This window comes from Notechis scutatus, chromosome Z, assembly GCF_049901735.1.
Source record: "Notechis scutatus isolate UNSWTSFEM ecotype Mainland chromosome Z, rNotScu1.2, whole genome shotgun sequence".
In the NCBI taxonomy this organism is placed as follows: Eukaryota; Metazoa; Chordata; class Lepidosauria; order Squamata; family Elapidae; genus Notechis; species Notechis scutatus.
The window spans coordinates 108790140-108808602 of record NC_142025.1 but is presented as its reverse complement, the minus strand read 5'-3'; the positions used below and the strand labels follow the sequence as shown (position 1 = coordinate 108808602).

The 18463-nt window shown below is 42.1% G+C and overlaps 2 protein-coding genes across 2 annotated transcripts in view; both read right to left on the bottom strand.

Annotated features, from left to right (window-relative positions):
• Positions 1 to 5261, bottom strand: part of ZNF219 (zinc finger protein 219) — a 31496-nt gene extending 26235 nt beyond the window's left edge. Inside the window, 1 exon segment of the mRNA XM_026684229.2 lies at positions 5088 to 5261. The gene's annotated coding sequence lies outside the window, so the exon portion shown is untranslated.
• A 2171-nt stretch (positions 5262 to 7432) lies between these two features.
• The window catches only part of ARHGEF40 (Rho guanine nucleotide exchange factor 40), a 44924-nt gene continuing 33893 nt past the window's right edge, over positions 7433 to 18463 (bottom strand). The window contains exons 13-19 of the mRNA XM_026684208.2: positions 16498 to 16584; positions 15916 to 16140; positions 13972 to 14133; positions 13516 to 13678; positions 12538 to 12690; positions 12345 to 12451; positions 7433 to 10956 (exon numbers count right to left, since the gene is read on the bottom strand). Of these exons, the coding sequence (XP_026539993.1) occupies positions 10861 to 10956; positions 12345 to 12451; positions 12538 to 12690; positions 13516 to 13678; positions 13972 to 14133; positions 15916 to 16140; positions 16498 to 16584 (993 nt within the window). The 3' untranslated portion in view covers positions 7433 to 10860. The remainder of the gene's footprint in view (positions 10957 to 12344; positions 12452 to 12537; positions 12691 to 13515; positions 13679 to 13971; positions 14134 to 15915; positions 16141 to 16497; positions 16585 to 18463) is intronic.

Below are 18463 nucleotides of genomic sequence, written 5' to 3'. Positions count from 1 at the left end.
AACATATTATACTTCATATCTTATCATATCTTTGTACCAAGACAAATTCCTTGTGTGTCCAATCACACTTGGCCAATAAAGAATTCTATTCTATTCTATTCTACCTTTTTCCTCTTGCATTTTTTCACTTAATTTTTAAGCAGTTTTTAAAAGTATTTCTTTGCAGTTTGTTGCTTTTGTTTTTAAATTTTTTTGTTATTGTATTAAAAGCAATAAACATTTTAAGCAATAGATCCTATAAACAATTAAAATGGCTATAGTTATAAATCCAAATTTCATAGCAATCTGAATTTTGAGATCATCTATCATGCTAATCCATGATCTATCTTAACCTGGCATTGATGATCAAATGTCTGATCAAAAGATCAGTAGCTGAGTTCACAAATAATGCTAAACCATACATTAGGAGTCTAATAAAATCTCTATTGTATCAAGGGCTTTAGTAGTCTTTCCAGAAGTTCCTGAGAGCTATACCATAAAAATGGGTGGGCCAAGACTATTTTTCATGAAGATTTCAGAAGTTAAACAGACAAAATGGATGTCTTAAACCAAATGAGTCTACAATAGCTCACCATGGCCACCTTGCCAGAGCCAATTCACTATGATCAACTCTCCATGGCCAATTCACCACAGCAAACTTACTGCGCAACAACTCACTGCAGAACAAGAAGTAGTAGTCAAATAGAATCACTAAAGAAAGAATGCCAAAGGAGGGACAAAATAATATATGGAAGACAAAAATTTTAAAAAAATATTATTTGAAATAATTAAATTGAATTGAATTGTCCCACAGCGAGTTGTCCTTGGCAAACTGGCCATGGCAAGACTATGGCAAGTTGGCCATGGTGAGTTGTCCCATTCTGCATACAGGTATGTGTCTCTGGTCACTTTGAGCAACGCAAAAGGAATTGTGATGTGCCGCATGCCACTCCAAACCTACATTTTTTTGCATCTCTGTCTTAAAATTTATAAACTTTATAAACTGCATAATCTAGATCGACATACTATGTCAATACCAAGCAAACTACATTAAGGTTTAATCCAATATGTGAATTGCCATACAAATTGAATTATGAGCCCAATTTAATTCACCTTTTCTAAAAATGCAAGAGAGAATGTCCACTATATTTAATGGGGTCTATTTGTACTCCTCTGAGCCAACATGAATTATTCTTTTTTCAGCACCAGATTAATTAACCTGAAATAAAAATTACTTGGAGTATTAACCAATGTGAGTTATGAATATAAAGGGCTAGCTGAAGTGGTAGAACTAAATAAAAGTTCTTATTTTGAATGTATACCTTTACAATCTTGCACATGGAAGGAATTTGCTGTGTGATATTTTACTCCTTATGAATTTCGTCTTAGAAAAGAAAGGGTCCGTATAGTATGTGAAAGCTAACAATGAGAATGTAAGCAGCAAGGTGAAATGAGGTACTCTCTGCATTCAGAGGATTTAGCAAGAGGAGAAACAGTTGGAGGGCAGAAATCTAAACTTACATTCATAGCAGGGTTGAGCATGAATGAATCAGAGCTGTGAACTCATGCTGTTATCATATGACATGCTTGCCCTGCCCCCAGATAGCAACAGGCCTCACAGAAGAACTGAGAAATTATTATGAGAAATTATTTATCTAGGGGTTATATTCTCTATAGTAAGACAGTAAACTTTTTATGTGCATGGCTGAGTGCCTCATGTTTCATTTCATTTTGTTTTTCAACTTCCTGTGCTTATAGAGCCATAGGATCAGAGAGACTAGACGTAATCTAATCGTTTCAGTGTTACAGCTGGGCAAAGCATGTATTTTTCAGGAGAACTATCATGCCAATCCCAAGACCAACTGAAGTGGTATACATTTCAGGTATTGTTTGAGCAACATATACATCCATTTTAACAAAATATTTCACAACTAAAGAGAAATGTCACAACTATTAACCACTAGTTTTAGAGTTATAGAAAATTGACCGTTTATTTATTATGACTTGAGTCATAAACTGCATTAAATCAGATTCACTTGGTTGTGGTTTATTGAATAAACTATAATAAACACACTATCATAAACCCTGGTTTTGAAATCAGAAGGGATGGGTTGCAGCACACAGTAAATCAAAACCAAACCACATTATGTTTTAACTATATTCTATTAATTCAGCCTATCACTACCACAAAAACAAATCCTCCTAGATGTCATTTCTTGCTGTTTTTACTATGTACAGATCTTATTAATATTATAATCTAAAATAATGATATACATATTCCTCTAGACATACATTTACTCCTGATATGCACTGCATACTTATAATGCCCTTTGAAACATGTAAAATCAGCACAATTTTACATGTTTCAAAGGACAGAATAGTATTGTGAGGACCTTGTTAACAAAAGTCCCCACTATAGATTTGCACCTTTCATAGCAAAATAACCATCAGGACTTCTCTCTTTCCTCAGGGAAATCATGGGAATTGTATTTAACAAGAATCTTAAAGATTGTAGAGAAATCTAGCCCTCCTCAGACCCACAGTTCTCCTAAGGAAGAAAGTCATTTAAAATGATTTACATTCATGCTGTACATATCTATTAATTTGTCTAATTCTAGGAAGGCAAGACTTCAGTCTCAATAAATTCTGGATAGATTGAAAGAACAGAAAAATATTTGACAACCAAAGTGGGGGAGGGAAGGGGGGGTGACATTATTTGTCTACATGCTATCCGAATCCCAGAAGCTCTGGATAATTTAATAGCATTTTCTTTTGGAGTAAATCATACTTTTTCAGAGTTGCTGCCCTTCAAAATATTAAAGTACCGTACTACAGCTTCCATTACCCTAGCCTACATGGCCATTGCAGTTTGGTAAGATGAGCATTAGAGTCTAACCAAGTAGTCTAGAATAGAGGAATAGAGGCTCTAAACTCAAGCAGATCCACTTGTAGAATTCAGAGTGCCCACTCATATGGAGCACCTCTGAATGAACCAAGACAGTAAATAAGAGTGTGGCAGAATCTTAACTCATATTTTTTTACTTGTAGAGACAAAGCTTACTATTTCAATATAGTGATCTTACAATGACATCACAAACTTGTACAAACAAGCCCCTGAAGAAACAGGCTAAACAACACATCAGGCTTCCAGGATGCACAGAAGCATTCCATAGGCAGTAGGGGCACTGCATAATTTCCGTTCATTATTGTCTCAAGAACAATTCTGTGCCATTTGAAAGCTTACAATCTTGAAATAAGTGCAATTTGAAAACTTATAACTTATCTAATAAAAAGCACTCTTAGAAAACGTTACTGTCTCAGAAAGAGGACGCTCCTATCCAAAGCTTTGTTTTTAAAATAGTGGGCAGGGCTCAAATCTGATTGAAAAACAGACCATTTTGGAAAATCTGTCCTCAAATCAGAGCGGGAGCTGCTAGTTTTTGTTAGCAGGGAAGGGAGAGAAAACCTACTTGTCCTTCATTTTTATTTTATTTGTTGAAAAATTTCAGGATTATGCACTGAAGCTAAACCCTGATTTAGGCTCTATACATCAGATGTTATACTGTCACCCTTATTAAGGAATATCTGGCTGCCTAAAATGGTGGCGTAGCTTGCTATACAAATGCTCAAATCAAGCAGCAATGCTGGTGGTATTCACAGGCCTGGAGAAAACATAGCTGATTCATTTTGGCATCATGCCATGCTCGGCCTATGACAGTACTATCCTAATGACGAATGTGTTAAGCGCAAGCGCACACGCACACACACACACAACACAAAAGGTCCTTTGGGCTCACTCGGTGCAAAGAAGGCAGATTGTCCTGTTTTGTTTGTACAAAACACAGGGAGTGAGTTATTTTCTTAATGCAATGTAACTGTACCAAAGGGGTGCTGAGGATAGAAAGTGCCAATTCATTTTTTTCCTCCTAAATATTCAAGATGGCTACTTCTTAGAAAAAGGCAACTTAAGAGGAAAAAAAACAGTGGCAATTTTCAAGGACTCCCAAATTGGGAGGCTGGCTGCCAGGCCTCAAGCCAACTCCCGCCAACTTCCAAGCCATGAAGGATTAGGGGGAGGAGGATATATGAATGGGAGCAACCAGTCTCCACACATTGAAGCCATGCCTTGGCCTGTGAGAGACAAGAGAGTGACTGTCCCAGCAAGACACAGAACTTTCCCCCCCTCTTCCCACCCACACGCCCCAAACAAAGGGAGCAGCTGCCTCAGCAAATGCTCCAGTGCACATGGGGGGAATGGGAGGGTGAGCCAAGGGAGCTGTTCCCAGTGACTAAGAGCTACTGATCTTCTTCCCACCCACCCTTCAACCACACCCAACATAGTTCTCAATCTTTGAGAGCCTCAACTTAGCACTGGGTCATTAGACCGCCGACCTTCCCACCTCTCTCCCGTTCCTTGCCTGTACCCTGAAAGGGCTCAAAAACTGTGGGACTAGGAAATAGAAACCACGACCTCCAAACTGCCTGTTGGGGGAGGGGGGGGAGAGAGAACAGAGCCGAAGGGGGAAGAGGGCAGTCTAGGTGCAGCATCGGACGTCCTTCATTACTTTCCTCTCCCCTCCCCTCCCCCCATGGCTGCAAGCCACCTGTTCTCGCAAACCCTTCCATCTCTCTCCGGAATGCTTTCACCCCAAATGTCCTCCGCGTTCCCCTGTTTCCTTCCTCTGATTTCCGCAGAAGGGATCACCCCCCCCCCCACAAGACAATTTTAGTCATAGTCACGTGGATGGGGGTGCGAAACGAGGAGTTGGGGAGCGGGAAAGGGATATAGAAAAAAATAGAGATGGAGGAAATCGTCCGGGTCATTCGGGGATAAGGAAGCCCGAGGCCGAAGCCAGGCGATTTCCGTGCGCCAAAGCGGTGCGCGCCCAGAGCGTGGCCCGGTGCGGTCCCGCGGCCGCCTGCCTCCCGCCCCCGTAAGAGGAAAAGTGAAGCCCGGACCGCATTTCCCCTCCTGCCATGCACCTGCTCTGGGTGCCGAGCGAAGGGGGGGAAGACTAGCGGCCGGGCGGGCGGGTTTTCTGGGGAGGGGGGCGCACGGTGGGCGCACGGTGGGCGGGCGGACGACACGGCGCAGAGCAGCTACTCACCAAGGCGCACGGCGAGGCGGCGCGGAGGAGGGGGCGCTCCGGGGACCAGCCGCGTCGTCGGGGCTGGGCCGGGGCGAGCAGCCTCCCCGCCAATGGGGCTCCCCCCTCTCCTCTCCTCCTCGCCGTCTCTCGCTCGCTCGCTCGCTCTCCCTTCCTTCCTCCCTCCCTCTCCCTCTCTCGCTCCCTTCCTCCCTCCCTTCCATTGTACGGAGCCGCAGGCAGCGGAGGCGATTTGCATTTCTGAGCCTTGCGCGGCGAGGGATCACCCGGCTCCATTGTGCGCTCCGGCTCGGCCGGGGCAGCCCTGCCTCGAGGGAGGGGGCAACCCGGCTTGGAAGGGAGGGGAAACGAAGGAGAAAAACATTGAAACACGGCCTGCTCTGCTCGAATGCGAGGTGGGGGGCGAGAAACAAAAAATCTAAGTGCTACGAAAGTGGCCACTCCGGTGCATCTAAAACCCCTCTGGCCAGCTTTGCCAGGCGGCCATAGGAATGGTCGGAAAGATAGTGTCAGAATAGTAGATTGCCATTTATTTCATTTGCCTCCACTTTCCCCCCGAGAAAAAATGGCAGATGGTGGCACTACTCTGGCACAAGTTATTGTCTGCACTCCGATGGGGGCCCGCGGAGGGGCACAGGCAGTTCTGGGAGGGTATTTCATACAGAAGGAGAAAAAAATAGCACCATAGTAAGCCAAGAACTCCCTGCTGCTGTTAAGAGCCAAGCAAACAGTAGTGCAATTGAAGATTACAGAGCAGAGGATTGGAGAGGCAGGATCGGCCTGTCTCGGCCTGCTCAGTTGGGCCACGAGGGGTGGGGGGGACAGAAGAGCTGGTAACTTGGCACAAGCAAGTATTGTCTGCTTTGTTGTACATTAGTGGAAGAAATTAATATTTTTTGGGGATGACGTAGTGTTCCTGGCAAGAGGGAGGGGAGCAGAATGTTAGCCTAGCATAGCTAGGCAGAGACTGGCTTTGTTTTGCTGCACCCTGACTGCAAATACAGTCCTGGATTGGCATCGCTAACTGGTATTTGACCGTAGTCATTTTCACATCCCAAAGGAGATATAGTTGGTAGTACTGAGATTGAGAGCATTTCTGGGACAAAGGGATGTTGGATGGTTTCTGAAAAGCACAAGGAACGGGTGGGATTCAACCGGTGTTACTGCCTGTTCGATGACTACGTTTTGCGCGTGTGTGTAAAAAAACCTTAAGTTGTGCCACCCAGAGAGCTGAAAAGTGCTGTGAGCAGGTGCACAGCATTTGAAAAGCCTCTTTTTTACTGCTTTTTCAACCTCAGCTGTGCAGTGCAAAGCAGCTGAGGTTGAAAAAGCAGGAAATAAAGGACAGATAAGAGCCCGGGTGGGTGGAGCAAACAGAGGACCGGTTCAGTGTCTGCTGCCCTTCAGAGCTACGGGTTCTTTAGAACTGGGCAAAACTGGTAGCATTTCATCCCTGAATAAGAAGGCAAAATTCCACTCCTACATTGTATTGTGCTGTGGGAAGCACCAAGTTTGTGAGGAGCAGCAGCAACAGGTAGGTTGTGCTACCACTGAGAAAGAGTCAAGCCCTATCTGGTTTGTTACGCCACACTGCTGACAAGCAGACCTGAATGGTCTTTCCAGGCATGTGGTCTGATGGAAGGGCCTCTCAGTGCTACTGCTCAGCCACTCAGGTCAGTCGAGGAAAAGGAACATTCTGGTTGCCAAGCAACCACAAGTCAGGTTTTTATCTACCTCTTATGTAGCTCTCTAAAGAATGGGAAAGTGAGCACACCAGCTAAATATCTAAGTCAGGAAAACAGATGGGAAAGAGGCCAAATCAGCTTGGCATTGTGTTCCCCCTAAAGGGGGAGGGGGGCTATTCAGAAGCCAGGGCAAATAAATGGATAAATGACAGTGTGAGCTGAAAAACCCTGCTTTGCTGAGGGAGAGTGTAAAAGGTTTAATAAAACTGTGCAGATGCAGCGGTATATATATGAACAACTGTACCGTATTTGTAACTCAGAAGTCCCACTGATTTCAATGGGATTTCTGTCCAAGTGAGTACCTAATTGCAGCCTTGTAAAACTAACCACTATTTATAAATAAAGGCTTGCTGAAAATAGCCTTTTCTCCATTAGAGATCCCTCCAAGTGAAAGAACTATAAAAGATGGTAGAGTTGATGTAATAATAAAAGCCACATATAAAAACAAAACTACCCAAACCTAAGAACAAACTAAATGAACCTGGCTGTTTATATTCCAGTTGATAGAGAATCAAGATGTGAAGAAAATGCTAAATTGACTTTGATCAGAGAAAAGATACTATTTATGTTTCTTGTTGACTAGACTTTTCACACGAAATAGAAAAAAATGAACTTATGATTTATTATTTTGATTAGACAGGATATAGAAAGAAGAGAGTTATGTACAGTAAAAGGAAAACAGAGTTATAACTGCAGTGAATAAGATTGGAAGCTATTTGTGTGAAGAAAAATACAGTATTGTAGCTTTTAGAGCTGAAAGACAGAAATGGTTATTGTTTCAGCATTCTTTTCTAAGAAGTATAATCTTGTTAGGCAACTCTGATGAAATATCAGCTCTCTGTTTAGTACTTACAATGCCTTGCATTTATCGTAGGTACTGTAATAACTAAATCACTTCTCAAATAGATTAAAATGTGCATAATATCCCCATATTTTATTTTCCCATGAAAATTGGGCCTGGAAATGCTGAACATTCCATTCCAATGTTGATTTATCCATTCTGATTTTTCAAAACCAGCAGAATTAAAAGGATTCCCCATCTTTACAGCCCACAAAGCAATCACAATCTTCATCAAATGAGTCCCCATCTTATTTGTTGCTCGGTATGTAGCACTGAAATATAATGTAGAATTTGAAACCAGTATATGTATAAAGCTGTAGATGCCACAAAAATCTGGGCTAAATACATACTAATGACTGGATGTTAAAAAGTTCTTTACTCCCAACAAAACCTTATTTCTCAGTTTCCCATTTTGTTTAGGCATTATTTAGAGGAGGGGGAGCAGGAATATTCTCAATTATATGCTGCAGTTCCCTCCACTTAAGCATGGAGTGGCCCAAATATGACAGAGGGAGAGAACGTCATCTGATTTTAGCAGCAAAAAGAAATCCGGGGTAAGAATACTGAATCCTGTCCCGTATTCACTATCAATCACTTCCACCACTGGAGTTACTCAAAAATTCAAAATAGGCATTACTCTTAATTGTATATTAATAACCCAAATACTGTTTGTATTTTAATACTAGCAGGAGGCATGGGGGAAGAGAGTCACTGGGACTAAATTACACAGGGAAAGACAAACAGCCAGAAGGGAAACAGTTCCAATTGCTACCTGGAGAAACTTTTTCTCTATATAGAGTTGAGAAATAGATGTTTTTCACTGAGACTACAATTCATGAAAAAAGTAAACCTCCTTCATGTTGGCTCTATTGACTAGGTGTGCATATACAATAAAAAGATGCCTTGTTTCCTATTTACTTACTAGACCTGTCTGTTTAGGGCTTTGAGCAGGGCAACAACACAAGTGATTTGCCATGGTCTTCCAGAAACTTGACTTCCCTAACCCAGAAACTTGTATCCCTAACATTTCCTGGTAATCCCTTCCAGGTTCCCTAACTAGATCTGAATTAGCTTAACTTACTATGGTCAGCTAGATCTGCAATTTAAAACAAAAAGTTATGAATGCAACTGGGGTAATCCTAATGTGGCCCTTTGAAGAAGAAACTACATACTAAAATAATATACAAGAAGATATAAACAGTTTTCAAGACACAGTTTGTATGTGTCTCACCAATCAGTTGGCAGAGTTTTAAGCATCCCATCTAGTTGCTTCTTCAAGTTGCATAGTTCTGATATATCTTACATCTTTATGGACAGCATGGTGATAATTAAACTTCATTGATGCCTCTTTAATAAGGTTTAAGTAAGTTTTCAGCACCATAATTTATGCTGGTCAAACAAATGAGCAGCAGGCCCATCCAAAAGTGATTATAAACAAAAATACTTCTGCTCCAAAAAAGGGGGAAATTATTACAGGTCCGTATTGCAATCCTTTCAGTCGGGGGAACTCAGTATTTTAAAAATGTAGAAGAGAAGTCATGGCACAATATATTTAGTGGCTTTTATGGCAGTACTCAAATGTCTACTAATACTGTTCAGTCTCAGTGCATTATACCAAAGTTACGAATGTATATTCTACATTACTTCTTGCATCTTCTTACAATTTGTTTGCTTTTGAAAGAATAATACCACAATAGATATGACCAATATTGAACTGCCCTTTGAAAATCATTGGGACAAGTGCAAGAATCTTAATATGGTTCCACCTCAGTATCACTTTTTCTATGTGCGCATAAAAGAAAGTCCTATATCAAATTCTTACAGGATATATAAAAAGAGACAAATGCCAAATAACTCAACTTACCAAATAAGAAAAAAAAATACCTGTATCCAGTAGTACAGTCACATTGCTTCCCCCCCCCCTCAAAAATTAGAAACTCTTGATCAATTCTAAATATAGCACCATTTGTACTTCTTTATAGATTATTTCCCCCAATTAGAATTACAGAAAACTGCATGTAAAAAAACCAAACAAGTAAGCCAACTTTATGCTACAGGGAAAAGCAAACATCCCTCTCTCCAGTCTTTGATATTTTCACTCACACTGCAATATATTTTCACATGGAAATTGATTGGTTGGTTATATTATTTAATCATCTCAAAAATAATCTTGAAAATAAAAGATGTATATTTGCAGTTCCAGCATCTCTTCCTTATGCTCAAGATAATCATGGAACAATGATTCTTATGTTTCTTCAAACTGCAAGAATGTAGGGGGTTTAGCATTAACCAAGTACTGTTCATCAAAACTCCCTGCATAGAAATATTAACATAAAATAGATAACTAACATATCTTAAGTCTCCTTGACATGCCTGTTACTCTACAAAATAAGATGCAAAATAAAAAATCCCAATATTAAATTGACAAGCACCTCCTTTGCAATCTAAAGTGGCACAGTCCCAGAAAAAGTGTTGTCTTGTAACGGTCTATGGCATTGTGCATACTGTACATCATTCTCATACTGTTGTATTACTCGTCTGATCTTGAGTAACTCAGCTAAAGATATTTGATCCTATTTTAGAAGGGGGTACTTCTATATATGGTAATCACATACCCCTCTATGTAGCCCAAATGCCCTCTTTCTTCCTTTTACTTTAGAATTACCTTGGAGAAATTTCAGGAAATGGATGCTGTAGTTGCCTAACAACTGCAGCCTAGATTCTTTCCTTCAACACCCACTGAAGAGAGCAAAAAATCAATCTTAAGACTGAAACTGTGACTAGAGATAGGACAACCAATAAATGCACAGATCCATACACTCTGGGTGTTACCACATTTGATCCTCAATAGAAGATGATTCAACCCACCAAGTTCCCTCTTTCCCAGCAACTTTTAATTTAGGTGAACCTGGGAGTTTCTTGGTTGAGCTTCCTTGCTTGATAGCCTCTTTTAAGTGTGAGCTTGACCAAAACACTCCAGGAAATTCACAATCCAAGAAAATGGCAGAAAAGGCACTCAATGAGTAGTAATCAGGCAGGACATGGAAATCCCACAGTAGGATATAACCAATCTAGATGCTTCTGTGGAGTGTTAGCAGAGCCGTCAGGAAATGGGTAGGAGCAAGTCACGATATTGTTGAATATGACCATCCATTTGTGTCCCAATTCCCAAGTTTTTGCAAGGATCTCAAACTGTCCTGTTCCCAGAGTCCCTAGGAACTGAATCTTGCCGTCCATGGCTTCCCGAAGAAAAGAGTTTCCGATGCAGGCTCCACACCCAACGCTAAAAAGAAAAAGCAAATCAGACTAGAAATTCATCAAAAATTTTAAATATGTCTATTGAACATCTATTCTTCCCTGTCAAGTATTTAATCTGCACATACTTTATATTTGAATCTTATCCATTCTGAACTTATGAAATTTAATATGAGGTTTAATCCTTAATATCATTATGCATTAAATACTACATAGCACTAATTAACATGCAATTAGAAAGCAGCACTTTTTTTTTTAGCATGCTATCCATAGCATTTCAGCTCAGTTGCTTTCTAACTTGATCTCCTGCAGATACGTTCCATTTCTACTCTTATCAGCTCCAATCAGCATCAGCAAGAGATGATGAAACTTGCAGTCTACAATACTGGGAGGCATCAAGTTGTTCACTATGTTACAACAACTCTGCAAGTTTGGTTGATATTGTTGCATTATCCAGATGAAGGGCAACAAAACTCAGCTCACACTGTTAGCCATTATGTTAGCCAGCTGCATAGATATTAGAAGGTTTTTAAACAGCAATAGTAATATAAAGACAACTGCATAGCAGTGGCACACAGGACAGAGAAGCTATAGGACGGTGGAACACAAAAGGAAGAGCACCTAGACATAGAATCACTCATTTAATAGGGATGAAGCAGACATCCTGAAGTATCCCTGTAATATAGACTGAAAGAAAGGCTCTTGGGAATATTATGTGCTACAGCTTAGGGAAATGGGGGTGGCAGGGAGCAGATACAGGAACGTAGTGGGAGGTTGCACAAAGGCAGAAAAGTTTGGCGGGGTGGGCTGTACCTGGCTGCCCCAACCTCAGAGTGGGGTCACTGGTTCGCCGGCAATGCCAAAGCTCTGGCAAATAAAGAAAAAAACAAGCCATCAGAGATGGCCTAGTGAACCTTGGAGAGGAAGGAGTGGAATAGCTGAATCATACTATTTGGCATACAAAACATAACTCTTCAAATGGCCACCAGTAACAAAGATGGGTCTTTCATAACTTTGTGAAGGGACAAAAATGGCAATGATGGGTGAAAAATCTTGGGGCACTCTTTCATTCAGGGTAGCTCACATCCTTAGTAATGATCTCTATAATCAACAGATTCAACAGCTAGCAATTTCTCTGATTCACAGTATTTCAGGTCGCAGTTACTTTTCCCCAGGGAATGAGAGGGGGGGTCACTTCTAGGGGCTGTTGATTATAATAATGAGACATCTGGGTTGAGACCCTCCCTCTATATGTCTTTGAAAGCAAAGTTAATTCAAATAGAATGCCAGTCCAGCACCATTTCCCTTTCCCCACATAAAACCTGAAATAATACGGTCAAGAAAAGGCATGTTCGGGTTAATGAAAGAAATACAAACCCTATCACCAAAAAACATTCCAGCACTTAATAAACTCACCGACTGATGGTGTCCTAAAGCAGAACTGCTGCCAGGCAATGAACTTCTCCCCTGCCTAAGTGGTTCATGGTGGCTTGGGGAGGCTCCCTCTGACCCAGAGGTGTGAGCTGAGGGGAACACAGAACACAGTTAAGCACCAGCAGAAGCAACTACTGATCTCTTGAGAGGGTTGATAGAAGAATAGTGATGCTACCTCTTGGGATGGGCTTGACATCTAAGTCCCATTCCTCTTCCTCAAAGTGGCCAGGGAGTGACAAACCAGGAGGGGGACCAGGGCCAAGACCCAGAGGAGCTAAGCGCTGAGAAGGGCAGGAGGACAAGCTCATTGAGACACTTGGCTGGGCAGCTAAGAGAAGTGAGAGGAGGGAAAAAAAAGACAAACATCCAAGGCATTTTGATTCAGCAGCCCTGTCCTTGAAAAGACCTCTCCCTCTAGTGTTTGTTCTCATCTCACAAACAGAAAATGTTATTTCAACCACATTTTTTGTGGCCTTTCTCCATCTTAAACTCATGTAGGCCAAAAAATTTTGGTTCGCTCTTTGCTTTCTAATTGCAGATAAAAAGGTTCTGATATTGATCCACCAGTTTTCATTGTTTGGAGATCTATTTACACTCTTCTCTTCCATACAATTCTTCTTTTGTGTATAGTAAAGGCAATAAAGCTACATTTACTTAGAGTTAATGCATCACTGCACTGTCTGTTCCAGTCTGCTTGTTACTGCTTTTTTCTTATCAGTTCTGAAGCAGCCAACTGCTTGAAATGTAAGGCCCCATCCACAGACGTGCAACTCCTCCCCCCAAAAAACAAAACAACAAAACAAAAACGGGAATGTATCAAGATCAGGCCTAACTAGAAACCTTAGTCACGCTGATGCTGGGGATCAAATGACATCATCAAAAGTGTACCTTTGTTTCAAACTCCCTTGATCGCACAAAGTAGCATTTATTTTGCCTGACAGATCTAGTTCTTTAAATGTACGGGGATAACGACACTAGATAACTGCACTGTCTTTCAAAATAAATTTATTGTTAATCTTTGACATAGATTTTATGCAACTTTTTCTCACTTTCTTTTCTTTCAAGAATAAAAGATTTTAAGAACCCCAACCCACCTACCCCAGCAAAACATTCCCCTATTGAGCTGACCATCCTCAGTTAGGCATGCTCATACCTTGTCTCCAGAGCAGTTGGGCTATAATATTTGTCCACTGATGCTTGACTTCAGCAGAGGCTGCTTGCAATGTATAGGCCTGCCGGGATGATCCCCTTCCGAACCAAAGCTCAAAACGTAACCCACTAGAACCCACGCTCTCAGTCAAACCCATGGAAGCAGTCTATATGAAGAGAGGAAGCCATAGAAAATGTGGCAGTGTTCACAGTTCATAGTCAGATGCAATGTAATCTGGTTTTCATTTAACTGTCCTGCAGTAGCAATCAGTTGTAACTTATGCAATAAATCATTATTAAACACATCGTTCACTGCACTATAATGAACCAGATCTCTTATAAATAAAGCCATCTCATTCCAGACAATAATTTCATCAGTGTGGATTAAAATAGCCCCAAATTATACTTCTAGCCCCTAAAGCCTGGGAAAATATTATTCAAGATAAATCACTTTACCCACCTGCAAGGCCTGTTTGCAGACATAGCCACCCTCAGTTCCTTTACATTTGGTAAAGAGTAGCAACTGCTCAAATAGGAAAACATGCCGCTGGCATTTACGGCGTCCAGACAACAGAATGAGTTCACCACGCTGAAGCAATGTCCCTTGTTCTGACAGTTTTATCTGCAAAGGAGCAGATAAAGGTACATATGAAATTAAGATTGCCATTCCCTCCAGTTCTCAGGAGAGGGGAGAGTGTTAGTTTCCCCTCAATTTGCCCACCAGAATTTTTGCGTTTGCTGTTTTTAGTATTTAGAGCTTTGCATAGTCCAGGGGTCGGCAATGTGTGGCTCCAGAGCCACCTGCTGAGGCTCCCTGTTGGATGATCTCACCACTGGCTGGCCCCACCCCTTGCCCTCTACTCACAGTCACTCCTCGCCTGAGAAGGGAAGGGTGACGGCGGCGGATGGAAACTCACTCCGTATTCCAAAGCAAGAGCGAAGCGACCCTCTACTTGCCTCTTCTTCCGGCCTTTCTTGGTGCTGCACACACCAGGGAGACACATGACTTTCTTTCTGCCCCGAAACACTGGGCCGTCTGCAGCCGATGCTCCATGTTGTAATGGGCTCCAGGAGGAGGAGGGGCGCTACAAGAGCAGCGAGAAGGCCATGGAGGTGGCGAGAGCAGCGGCGTCAGCTGCAGCCGGCCCAGCCAGTGTCTCGGGACAGAGAAAAAGCCACACATCCCCATATTCCACTCGCTATCTCCATGGCCTGCTTGCTGCGCCTTGTGCACCACACTTAAATTTAGCATGCTTCACAATGGGGGAGACAGCATGCCCTCCTGCTCCTGGAGCCCATTATGATGCAGAGCATCGGCTGCAGATGGCTCAGTCAGTGTCTTGGGGCAGAGAGAAAATCGTGTTGCCTCCCCAGTACATGCAGCAAGGAGGGCCGGAAGAAGGGACAAGTAGAGGGGCACTTCACTCCCGCTTTGGAATTCGGAGCGAGTCCCCACCTGCTGCCGTCACCCTTCTCTTCGCGAGGAGTGAGTGGGAGAGGGGGGTGAGGAGCGGGGCGGGCCCAGCCACTGGTGGGGTCAGCCGACAGGGAGCCACAGCGGTGGACAAAAGAGCTTCATTTATCTGGGAACTTGAAATGACTTGATTTAAATCATATGATAAAAAGCACTTGAAGAAGAAGAAAGAACATCCGCAAAACAAAAAACAAAACCCAACCACTGCCTGTTTTTGGAAATGGTTCAAGAGGAACACACACACACACACGAGATATGAAAAAGAGAGAAAAAGAGAAATTAGACAGGGAGAGAAAGAAATGAGAGAGAGAAGAGAAGAGAGAGATGAGAGGGAGAAATAGGGAGAAAGAGATGAGAGAGAGAGAGGGACAGAGAGATGAGAGGGACAAAGAGAAAGAAAGGGGAAGAAAGATGAGAGAAAGGGAGAAAGATGAGAGAGATGTGGGAGAAAGAGAGAGATGAGAGAGGGAGAGAGAAAAACAGGGAGATGAGAAAGAGAAGGAGAAAGAGAGATAGAAAGAAAAAGGAGAGAGAGAGGGACAGAGAGAGAGGGAGGGAGGGAGGGAGAGGGAGAGAGAGATGTTTCCCAGAGAAAAGAAAATACCAGAAGCCACAAAACCTGGATAGGTGTGGCTTGGGGGGTCATGTGACTGGGTGGGGGTGAAGGATGTCAAATTGGCCACGCCCACCAAGGTTTTGTGGCTCACGGTGTTTTCTTTTCTGTGGGAAACACGTTCTTTGCGTGTTTAAGGTTGCAGACCCCTGGCATAGTCCAAGGACTCAAGAGTTTGGCAACAGCACAGAACTTTGCAAGTGTCAGAAAGGATTAAACTGATGGGTTTAGACAAGTGCCATGGGAGGAAATAGCACACACACAGTAAGCAGCCGGGAAGATGCAGCACCAGGTGACGGAAGTGCCCATGCGCTCACCTCGCAACCTCGGATATGCTCTATGGCCAGTAAGTCTCTGCCTCGCTGCTCCTGTGCCTCCAACAGTTGCTGGGCCTCCTGTAGGGCTTGGCGGTCAGGCCCCTGCTCGAGCTCACATTCATGTAGAAGTTCACCCAGGAAGCGCCGGTACCGCTCCAGTTGCTCCAGAGGCACCTGTAAAGTGTATGCTATTTGTCCATCCTCACGTGGCTCCATCAGACCTTTCTGCAGGAAAAAGATGATAAAAGCAGAAGGCTAGAATCAAACACTAGAAACAAACCACTCTGGTGTTACCTGTTATACCAACATTTCCTGAAAAATCCCACAATTCAGATCTCTACAATGAATGAAACTATACAAATGCCTCAAAGTCAAGCTTTTTTTGGGGGTGTCAGCAGGCTGTGCAGAATCAAACTCTCAATGCAACTATAAATATGCCAACCTCAGGGACACCTGATCTAATGAATAAAAAGGGCCTCTTATGAACAGAAGCAGTTTCTTTAGCAGTCAAGCGATTCATCCGGCCTTTCAAGATAAAAAGGGAAATTCCATCTGTCTGCCACGTGGCCGCGGCTCATTTACCTTGCCAGTGCTTCGAAGCAAAGCCAGGGCAGCCTGGAACTTGTGGTGATCTTTGGCATAGGTTGCATACAGTTGCAGCTCTTCTCTCTGAAGGTAGGAAAGAGAGAGAGAGACAGAGAGAGACAGAGACTCTCTCATTCATCAGTGGAGCAACAGTCAGGCAAATTCCAGGAAAACTGGCTACTGGAACAAAATCATCTCTCTAGCTTGTTGGACAACGTATGTTGTTTTTCCCTTATTCCCTCCATTCTTTCTAATAAGACAAATGTTACCCCAAGAAAGCTCAAAACAAAGACTGCTGTCTCTTTCTCTCAGCCTTGCTGCTTTTCAATTCCATGCATTAATTATGGAATTAACATTCCTTATCAATTTATTTCCATGCTAAGGATAGCTTGTCCTGATAATTTGTATTGTCAGACTTATAAAGGCGCAGGAGAAAACATTTTAATAAGGTGATAGGCTCTTTGAAAAAAAGAGGTCTTTTTATGAATAGAGAGAAGCAAAAACTTTGTAGCAGGCATGTAGGTGAAGGTTTCCTATAATAGAACAAAGAACATGGAGAACACAAGAAAGTATAATTCTGACAAAACAGAAGGTCAATGCTTTGGATCGAAAGACTTTCCCAAACAACAGACCAGAAAGAGAGGCAGTTTGGCCATTATTGTGCTTTCTGAATAGCCTTTAAAAAACAAAGATAACCTCAATTTTTTTTTTAAGGGAGGGAGCTTTTACTTAGCTTTTTAAAGATGGACAGCTCTGCATTTACTTTGAAACAGACTGATACATCTTCAGGAATATTAACTATTTATCCGGCTGCTGTATTGGAGACTGAGGTTGTTACTTTAATTAATTTGAGATAATTTATTCTAGCAGCTCCCTCTGCATGCAGAAAGCAACTAAAGGTTAGAGCTACCATATCTTGGATACAAAAATTAAGATGGCCACTACACAGCAGCAAAGAGGAAGTCTTCTGTATGTCTTTGCAATCATTCAGTGATTGTCTGGAGCTTTGCAGCCCAGATCTGGTACCCTTATCAAAAAGTTAAAGAAAAAAGAAGAAAAAAGAAGGCTAGAAGTTGAGAGAGCAATGACAGTCAACATTGTGATATCGGCAAACTACTTATGTACAGGTAGTCTTCGATTTTCAACCACAACTGAGCCCCAACCTTCTGCTGCTAAACAAAAAAAGTTATTGAGTGAGCTTTGCTCCATTTTACAGCCTTTCCTGTCACAGCTGTTAAGAGAACACTGCAGTTGTTAAATTAGTAACACAGTTATTAAGTGGATCTGGCTTCCCCGTTGATTTTGCTTGTCAGAAAGTCATAAAAGATGATCACTTGATCCCGGGACACAGCAACCATCATAAATATGAACCAGTTGCCAAGCATCCAAATTTTCATCATGTGACCATGGTAATGTTGCAATGGTCATGTGGAAAATGATCATAAATCACTTCTTTCAGTGCCATTGTAACTTCAAACAGTCACTAAATGAATGGTTGTAAGTCGGGGATTTTTGAGAGTCATGCTCTACTCAATGGAGATTTTACCTGTTATTAAGGACTTATGTATTGATATTTTGAAAGCCAGGATGATTCACTGGGCTGGCATCAGATCCACCCTGAGCTACCAATATTCACTGGGTGACCCTGGATGAATCACTCTCCTCAATCCAATTTACCACTAGTTGTTGTGGGAAAAATAGGAGGAGGCAATGCTACACTCCCTATTTTCAGCTCCTATACAAAGGGGGGAAGGATACAAATTCACAAATAAATATTGTTGATTTTTAAAAGAATGGCCCTATACACAAAAGCTATTGGAAATCTATTCTCTCTTCCCTAAACTTTGGTATAACACCGACAGACTCTAGTTATAGTGGTTGAGCAAAAGGCAACTCTGTATGCTCAGAGGAAATCTCTGCTTCACTGCTACTTCACATATGCCAGAATATATTTTTAAAAAAA